The sequence below is a fragment of the Echeneis naucrates genome, chromosome 7 (genome assembly GCF_900963305.1).
Source record: "Echeneis naucrates chromosome 7, fEcheNa1.1, whole genome shotgun sequence".
In the NCBI taxonomy this organism is placed as follows: domain Eukaryota; kingdom Metazoa; phylum Chordata; class Actinopteri; order Carangiformes; family Echeneidae; genus Echeneis; species Echeneis naucrates.
Genome location: NC_042517.1, coordinates 6803074 through 6812751, shown reverse-complemented (window position 1 = coordinate 6812751; position 9678 = coordinate 6803074). Strand labels below are relative to the sequence as shown.

The 9678-nt window shown below is 40.5% G+C and overlaps 1 protein-coding gene across 4 annotated transcripts in view; it reads right to left on the bottom strand.

Moving 5' to 3' along the window:
- Nucleotides 1-628: 628 nt before the first annotated feature.
- mib2 (MIB E3 ubiquitin protein ligase 2) overlaps nucleotides 629-9678 on the bottom strand; it is a 40943-nt gene continuing 31893 nt past the window's right edge. For all 4 annotated transcript variants that reach the window (XM_029506045.1, XM_029506044.1, XM_029506047.1 and 1 more), the window contains 6 exons: nucleotides 6371-6497; nucleotides 5953-6213; nucleotides 3898-4076; nucleotides 3487-3680; nucleotides 3263-3328; nucleotides 629-2610 (listed from right to left, as the gene is read on the bottom strand). In XM_029506045.1, coding sequence (XP_029361905.1) covers nucleotides 2369-2610; nucleotides 3263-3328; nucleotides 3487-3680; nucleotides 3898-4076; nucleotides 5953-6213; nucleotides 6371-6497 — 1069 coding nt within the window. In that variant the 3' untranslated portion in view covers nucleotides 629-2368. The remainder of the gene's footprint in view (nucleotides 2611-3262; nucleotides 3329-3486; nucleotides 3681-3897; nucleotides 4077-5952; nucleotides 6214-6370; nucleotides 6498-9678) is intronic.

Genomic DNA, 9678 nt, shown 5'->3' with positions numbered 1-9678 from the left:
TTTGCTGCTTTATTTGTGTTTTTATACATAAATTGTTTCCTGCCCTCGCAGCAACCTTGAGGGGGACAAATGAAAAACTCAAACATCTTCCCCATTTTTCTAAAATATTATTGCCTTTTCCTGTAAACCCATCAACTTAGAACACCAATGGACAATCCGTAAAACGGTGAAATTTCTATTAGAAAGTTGTTGCTCAATTGATAGTGTCTCACAAAATATAAATATATATATACTTGTAAAAAGCTCCACACTTTATGGGACTCATAGTATGGAAGTGAATGTAGCATTGCTTGTCACTGAGAACATGAGGAGGTTGGGAGCACTACAGCTAAAGTTAGCTCAACTGCAAATGCCAGGACTGTAACCAAGTGTGCTGAGATAATACTTCATATTTTCATCTAAACAAAACGCCAACATTAATCAAAGTTTGCTTTTAGTTTACTTCACACTGCTGGAATAACTGAACCCTCGCTTGAGCTTGGAGGGGTTTAGCATAGTGCGTCTAGATATATTGGGGCGTGCATGCCCATGCACATCCTCATGCGATTTGGCACTGATGTAAAAGTTCTTTCCTCAAAGTAAACCTTGCGGTAAACACATCTCAGTCGCTCCAGCTCCTTCTCTTACATCTTTTTTTTTTTTTTTTTTTTTTTAATACACATAAAAAAGGCAGAATGAGACAGGATACATTTTTCCCCAGACATTCAAATGTACATCTTTAACATTGGCTCTCCCAAATTTTGGGATCTAATGAGGACCAAAAAAAACGAACAAACAAACAAACAAACAAAAAAAACCCTCCTGTCTCTGGAAGTTCATTGTAGAAAATAAAATTAAATAAAGATTAAAATAGATACAATTTTTTTTCTCATATGCATAAGCCCTTCAAGATAACACACCGACACATTAGAAAGGATGAAGGTGATGTACAATCCAGAACTCCAGAGGAGAAAGTTTGTAGGGGGGATTCTTTTGAAAAGACTCGACTAGGAAAGGTAGACGAAAAGCGACAGATGGAACACATTAATTTTCATCCCCTTTGGCTCTATACCTTACAATACGTCTTGTGGATAAATAAAAGTCCAGTATCCACCTTTCAGCAGGGAACTTGGCTCTCACTGGGGTCCAGTGGACAAAAACAAATGATTTCTGTCTAACATGAAACAGAAATACAGCTGAGCAGCTCCTCTCTGACGCTTAAAGGAAGTCTTTTTTTGTTCATTAAAAAGTTGTTCCAGACACCCCTCTGCAAACATTCATTTCATGAAATTTCACTGATGAGATTTGAAATCAGAATTGATGGAGTTTTTTTTTGTTATTTTGTTTTTATCTACAGCTTTACAATTCCTTATTTATTAACCTTTTCTTTCAGTGACCCTCCACTAAAATGATCTGATATACTGTTGCTCTGTGATGTTGGGTGTGTGGGGTGGGCTGGGAGGGGCCCTTTAACCTTTTATGGATATCACAAGTGCTTTCAATAATTTGATACCCTGAGTATAGGACATAGGCTTGGGGTGAATTTCAGTAGAAACAAGAAATATTTTTGCCAAGCAAAAACCAACTGAGAAAAGGACATTACTAATACCACCTTTCACACATAAATAAAAATCTGTACTTGTCAGTTCATTAAAAACCACAAATGTAACCATAGAGAAATAAAACAACAACAACGACAAATCACCCATGACAACACAGTCATTTTCAGCTTTACAATATGCATATAATCATGCATATATAGTGTGTAGTTCCCCTTGCATACAGGCGGGTGGTTGGGGACTATAAAGAGAGCTTTTAGCTATACCAACTCCCTCAGCAGAGACTAACACTGATTATTAAGAGGTTGACACAAATGAAAACATAATTCACAGGACAGGCAAAGGGAAGAGAAAATGGAGACTGACTCTGTGCACCCTTGTAAACACAAGATGCCATGACAGCCAGAGAGGATGATGGTCAAACATCCACTTAAAGCAGCAAAGATAGGACAGATTACAGGAGGTTGGGAGGGGGGGCTTCTTTTCTTTCAGCTAATCAGAGTGGAAACATCCCCTCACAACTTCCCCACATTTGCTCCCCACTGAGTTGGGTGAAAATGCTAGTTCTGATTCGGAAAGTAAAGATAAAGTAATAAATGTAATTCCCTCTGCTCAAGAGGGGGATACTACTCGAAATGTAACAAACAGTGGAGTCTCAGCAATGTAACAGCATCTTACACTGAAGCGACACGGGCTGTGGCGGGGATGAGGAGGGTGTGACAGGTCACTGGGTCCCCAAAGGTAGCCGCTGCACCTCTGCACACCCTCACTTTTTCCCCACCCTAACAACATCCTCCTTGGGCAATTATGAGTTGAGAGAACAGAGAAGCTTAGACAAACAGCTGGATCCGTTCACGGATGGTCTGCCGGCAGATGGGGCAGGTCTTGAGCGCAGCGCTGCAGTCAATACAGGAGGCGTGTCCACACTGGAAGACCAGTTTGATGTAGTTGTCGATGCAGATGGGACAGGTGATGCGCTCTTCCATCTGACGGTAGCGGGACTGCAGCTGCTCCAGCAGGTTGTGCTGGTCTGAGTTCTCATTGCCTGGGCTGCAATCCACCTCTGTTTGGTCTGCGGGAGGTAAAAAAAAATGTGGAGGAGGAACTGAATTTACAGGCTTACACAAAAGCTTCAGTTTACTGCTTTGTTAGCAGAAGTAAAAATCAGCAGGCTATGCAGTCCTGCTGTGTCCCTGTACTATTGGTGAGAAGATGGCTCCAACTTCAGCATGAGTCATAACAGCAGTGAGTGTCTGCTGGGGTTTCTTCGAAACAGACGTGCTATTTAATCTACCATCCAGAGCTGTCTCTCACTAACGAGTGATCAGGTCGAGTGATCAGTGCTAAAAGATTTTCAGTGTCCTCTCTGAGACATCCGCATGATATGACAAATGACATGACAGACCAAAAAAAAAAAAAAAGGGGGGGAAATATTTGTGAGTGACTTCCCAAAAAAAACTATTTATAAATTTTTTGTCTATTTAGTTGTATATTATTTATTCAATTTTGTTCTTTTTTCTTCTCTCTCTCCTTTATGTCTTTAGGGAGGGAGAGTAGGGAGAAAAGTTTGCTCTGTTTTCTGAATGTAGAGATGTCTTGTTTAGCTTAATGTAACTTACAAACAAAACTAATAAAAATACACTTTTCCAAATGACTGGTTGGCCCACATGTCAGCACTGGCCTGATTTATTCAGTACTTGAGGGCAATTTATTCTTTTTCTTACCTTGTCTAATTTTCTTGGTGATTGTAACTTGGCATTTGATGCATTTCTTCATTCGATGGGCACACTCTGTTTAGACAGGGAGTGAGTCAGCAGTGACAAACACAAGAAACACAAAGTCATAAAAAAAAAAAAAGCATGTAGGAAATTAATTAAGGTAAGACATTTTTCTATTAATGCAACTTTTTTTTTTTCCTTGCTGGCTTCATTAACAATTCTTCATGCACCTTCACAGGCCACGCTGTGCTGGCAGGGGCAGAATAGAACCAGCAGAGCCAGCTCGGAACAGATGAGGCATTCACTGGGCCCCGGCGGTGTGGGAAGAACCAGGTTGGTCATGGTGTTGGGCGTTGTATGGGCCCGTCGCAGGCTAGCGCTGCTCACGCCTTGTCCACATGTGATGGCCTGCAGGCGCTGCAACCTGACGCAAAACACACAACTGTGACAACGCACAAAAGCGAGGGTATCTTTGTAGCAGATTTCATATACATATACATTTAAAAAAAAAAAAAAGACAGTTTCACACAACGAGAACAATGAAAACCATGTCATTAGAAATCTCCTCTTTGGTTTACCAATTTTCAAAATTCACAAAAAAATGTATTGTGAACTCCAGGCTTTTTACAACAAGCACATACCTGTGTTTCTCAGAGAAGCTCTTGATAAGCTGCAGCATTGTGCTGTCTGCCACAAGGTCCAGAGGACTTTTGCCCTTGTGATTGGCATAGCTGATGTCAGCCCCCTCCTGTGCTAGAAAACAAGCCATAGCTGCCCCAACACTCAGCTCAGTATTCCCCAGAAGACCTGATGCGCTCAGCTGTGGACGATGATGGCAATGATTGAAAAGGAGAATTAGAGAGACAAAAGAAGGGAGAAGTAGTTGAAGTTAATGACTATTAAGCAGATTGTAGTCTAGAAGCATAAACTCAACCAAGGCCCAGAAAATGAGCAAATGGTAGAAAAAAAAAATTACATAAAAAAAAAAAAAAGACTGGAACGTCCTTTCTAGTCATACTGACTGGTCGGTATTTAAAACACTCCTATAAAGAAGGCGGCACAATGGAGGGAGTCCCCTTCTTTCACTGAAGATTAACCAAAATGAATGAGTTAATGGCACTGAAAGGAATGGAGGGGATTAAAAGGGAAGCTGACATTACAAGTCTAATCCCCTGTACCTGGTGGACACGGCTAGAATGTGAACATCTTGTGAGCAAATCCTTCAGCCGGCCTTTAAAGCTGCTCTAATTAAGTTTTTTTTTTCCTTTTTAAATCAACAATGTTTTGGATGACAATGTAGAAGTGTGCTTGTGATCTAAGAATGTTTCCAGCCTCCATCAGCTTATTGTGCCAGCTGCACAGACCAAACTTGTACTTGGCGATAATGTGCACTTGTTTACAAATTCTTCATTGATTGGCAAAAGAAATCAATGATGGCAGTTGAATGTTACCAACCTGCTGTGGAGAGTCTTTGGTTTCATAAAAGGCTTCATATGTTTTATTCAAATAAACAATTTAAACAATTTAATACAATAAAAAAGGATGGATTATTAAAATTGCCAATAAAAAAAGGGGCTGGTGCAGGAGCAATCCTTCACTTCTCCCCTCTACCAAAGTGAATTTATGGAGAAAAACAGACAATTCAAAATGTCGAAGTGTCAAATTTAAGGACCTAATGGGGGCCCGAATCAATCATTTCTATGCTTCTGAGGATGAATAACACCACATGGCCTCTTTAATATTACCTAGGTTAACGGTGTGCTGTCCTATTCCAGTTCGAGTCATCCTCTGGAAGAGCAGGACGTTTTTACACCCAACTCCACTAAATTTATCACTAATATCTTAAATAGAGCTCCATCTCTGCCAAATCTATATTACCACACTCAACCCTTCAGCACTTCCTCTTCATTACACCATCACTTAGTCTTTGGCAAGTACATTCTTCAGAAAGCTGCAACATGGGATTAAAGCCAGGAATGAGGTAATCTTTTTTTTTTTTTTTTTTTTTAAGATAAAAAAAGTAAAAAAGCTTAAAGTAAAATGCATTGGGTGATTGGGATATTTGATTCCGTTTACACAAGTCCTCTCTATTGCTCTCTTTACACAACACACTAAAATGAACTGCTTCTTACATGTCTTTCTGCTGGACTCACTGCTTTTCCCTCCTTTTACCTTTCATGCCATCTACCTCTTTCGGTCTATCAATCCCTCCTCCCACTCGCAGCCTAAAATTGCTGTCATTCGGTGTCTATTTACTCCCTTTCTCAGCCTAGTTTTACTCCTCTTTCCTCCTCAGTCTGCATTTAGTCATCATTTCTTCCTATGCCATCTTTTATTTGAAGCCGGCTCTCACTTTCACTCTTCCAGTCCCAACAATTCGCAGAATTCAGCTGTAACACAGCTCCAGTTACATAATATCTTCTGCCCAAAGTGAGTTGAGTAATGTCATAAATTGCAGAATATTTCAGAATAAATTACAACAATTTCTACTTGCTGTATCATATGAGTGTATAAACCCACATCCACTGCAGGCCTGGTCAAGTGTAGCAGTAAAATGTAGTGAAATGTACTGCATTTTTTATTATATTTACTTTGGAAAAAGTAAATTCTCTTTACATCTGATTAAACAAAGCTATGAAATATTAGTTCTTTAAGATAAAAAATGAGTCAGCAAGTGAACATGACTCATTTCTCACCCTGCAGTACAGTGATGTGGAGGAACACCCCTCACTGCTCTCCTCTGTGCTGCTGGTTCCCACGGTGGGGCTGATCATTACATTGGCCAGCTGTGGGCGGAGCAGGGCCACGTGCATGGCCGTGTCACCATCCTCGTCCTCCATGTTGACGTCTGCTCCCTCAGCCACCAGTAGCTGCACCAGGTTGGTGTGGCCCTGTGTCACAGCCAGCTGCAGTGGCGTCTGGTTGCGGTTGTTGCGGATGTTGATGTCGCACCGTCCCTTTGACAGAGGAGGTAAAGGGGGGTTGGGGGAGGAAATCACTTATTGACCTGAAACTTGCAACAGAAAATCAAAAGTTGCATGAAGTGCGGAACTAAATGTGTAAAAAACAAACAAAAACACTTGAGGCACAGGAAACCATTTCAAAAAGACACACCTCCTTGATGAGGATCTCAGCAACATCTCTGTGATTGTTGAGAGCAGCCAGATGCAGCGCAGAGAAGCCGTCGTCCTTCTTCACATCCACCAGCTGCCGTGCTCGAGCCAGGATCTTCTCTGTGGCCCTGCAGCCAGAAAAGACAACACAAGACTCAACCTGTGTGGCTAATCTTGCATCTTAATTGAAGCTTAGTGTGTGAGCATCAGTTATCATCAAATGACACTTCTGCAGACAACAAAGCCGCCCCGTGTGAAGCTCCCCATGAGCTCAGACAGAGACGTAGGTGTTGCACAAGTGTTAAATAGCCAATTAAAAGAGAAAACACTGAGGCACAGCAGGCAGCCTATACTAAATATAGTCAACTGACCTCCTGAGGAGTCTGTTGTATCAAACCTGAAATCAGTTTCAGTTTATCACTACAGATCCTTGTACCTCTGCATCATATTCCGTGTTCAGCAGTGAGCTAGAAAATAATTGGACAGAATATGAAACCCCATTCAACCCCTCACAGCTCAAAGGAAATTAGTGCTGGTATCTTTCAAGGTCAGAAATATGGCCCATCTTCTTTGACTTACAGCCTGTTATCTCAGCACTATCAGGTGAAGTGAGACTATTAGATTTATTTATTTATTTATTTTTTAATAATGCAGCAGGCCTGTGCTGCAGTGGCAGGCTGGGCTTCACCGTGAAGTTGTCCTCTGCTCTTTGGCTGAGCTTGCTTTATGATGTGTGAAATTGAGCTGATGGTGGGCACCCAGGAAGCTGGTCTGCCATCATTAGAGGCTTTGGTGTAATGTGACCCAAACACTCTGTGGACGTTAGACTAGTTTTTCTAATGTCGGCTCTGCTGGATTTTAATTTTTGTGAACCCTGCTGACACTCATATTGGCACATGATTCAGCAGCGAGCAGGTGGATGGACCACACACCAGGCAAGCTTATTGTTTCCTGCTTAACATTTACTGTTTGACTTCAATCACTAGACTGACGGACAGCTCAGGATCACTTATCAATAAATGTGACATCAATACAAAAACATAAATCAATCGATTTAGAGTTTGTTAAGGTCATCTGACTTAACATTTTCTCGTACTATAGTACGTTACAGTATTTTTTTCCATATAGCTGCTTTAATCTCCCACAATAGGCCTTCAGTTATGCGACAATGACTACATCATTTCTGTGTTTTCATGTACTGAATAGTCTTCTTGTTGTCCTGGACATGGTTTACCAAACTATTAGAAATGACTGCTGTACACGCTGAGGAAGATAAATCACTGGTTTGAAGACAGACATTTCTTGTTGTATATTCAGCAAGTACTTCATAAATAAAATGGATAAGGATCTGATCTCTTAACCCTCATAACAGTAACGACTAGTATGGTTTTGGAAAAAAATAAAAAATAAAAAAAAAATAAAGAGCGACATTCTCTGAGGTAACAGAAACTCAGTCAAGTTTTGACCGAGCTTAAATTCAGTCAGTATGCCACCTTAGACACTAGACAACTTTATAAAGGACTGAAAGACAGAAATATTCCAGTAAAATGTCACCAGTCTCTACTCTCCTGAATGATTCATCTTGATAATGTGATCGTTACTATATCACGTTGTGTAAATGATCACAGTTGTGTGGAGGGAACACTGGAAATGACATTATTTTTGCATCAGTGAAACAGGGACAGGTTTAATGCAGCTTTAATTATGATAGCTTACTAATTAAAGCATTTACAGGCCCATTAACAGCAAATTGCGGATAGATTTTAAATATATTACTGAGAGCACAGGATGCTTTACAACATGCGCGGTCATATACGGTGAAGACCTTCTCTGGTTATTAAGGAGGAAGGCTGTGTTAGAGGTCATTGAAACCTGCAATGCAGCTCTTGCTGTGTGTGTGTGTGTGTCTGTGATGGCTGTATTGATATGATAAAATATTGTTCCTGCTTATGGATCATCTACAAGGCTCTTCATTGGCTTAAAGAGTCAGTTGTGTCACTTGAGAATCCACAATGCTTCACTTCTCTGTATTTCCATAATTGTTAGCCCTGTTTACTCATGAATATTCAGACTTGGTGAGGTTTTGAGGCAGTTTTTGTACAAGCATGTCTTCTCAGACAAAAGCTTGAGGGCATCTTGGGAAAGCTGGTAATGACTCTTCTGGAGACTGAAGTCATCATTTTGCTGTTTTTGGAAGTTTACATCGTGCTTGCTTGTAACTTTCTTCGGTATTAAAGCATGATAAAAGCAGATGCTATGCACCATGATAAGCAGAAACTCAGGAAATGACAAGTCATTAAAGAAAAGGATTTTGAATTAGGTGTGCTTTGAAATTTATCTGGTGTGTGTCATAGTTCATGCCAAAAGAAAGAAGTAAACAGGATGGAGGGCTGGAAGATTATAAGAAAATATTGGGGAACAAATGGGATCTGGAGAAAGTGATGAACTAGAAATGAAAATCCAGAGAAGAGGGAGAAAATCCTGCCAACTGTATGTTTTTAGTAAATACAGTAAACAGACCAGGAATCCTGTACATCCATTTGGATCTTCTGTCTTTCTGAAAAACACATTTCCACTGGCCTTGTTTCATTTCTTTCCCAGGGACTGTTTGTGAACTTGGCTTCTAGCCCTCTTTTTTCTGTCCTCACAATAAATAAATATACTAATAAACAAAACATTCTCATCTTTCTGTCACAAATACGCAACAGAGTCACAGCTGCTCAGAGTCACTCCACACAAACCCTGTATTTTATAGATGGTTTTTCCTTTTGAAGAAGACAGTAGGAAAGGAACCATCAACTAACCAGCAAAGGAAAAATACAGGCAGAGGGACTATAATATTTGGTACTAATAAAACCAATTAAATACACAGTTTATCTTTGACTCACTCCACAAAGTTAAAGTCACCCTAAATCTCACTTAAACTCTAGATCACAATCTGTCTTTGAGCCAAAACAAAAGTGGAGATACATAAAGATGACCCATTGCACCTGGCCTGTTTCAGTTTGGTGAAGGCCCGTTTGATGATATATGAATGAACTAGTGAACCGAGCTGATCTCGAACACTGTAAATCTTGTGTCTCTACTTTTGGCAGAGTGGCTGATGTCAGGCTAAATGAATGCTGGGGAGCTCAGCCTAGACTCCCAGCCCTGCACATATGACACTTGCCAGAACAGATTGGCCGTTTATTAAACAACTGTCTACTGCAGCCTCCCGTTCTCTTTCCTGTCTCATTTGCAGTTATTGCTTGCCGACTTGTCTATTTTTTTTTTTTTTTAAATTCCTGCTCACTCAGCATCCATCCACAC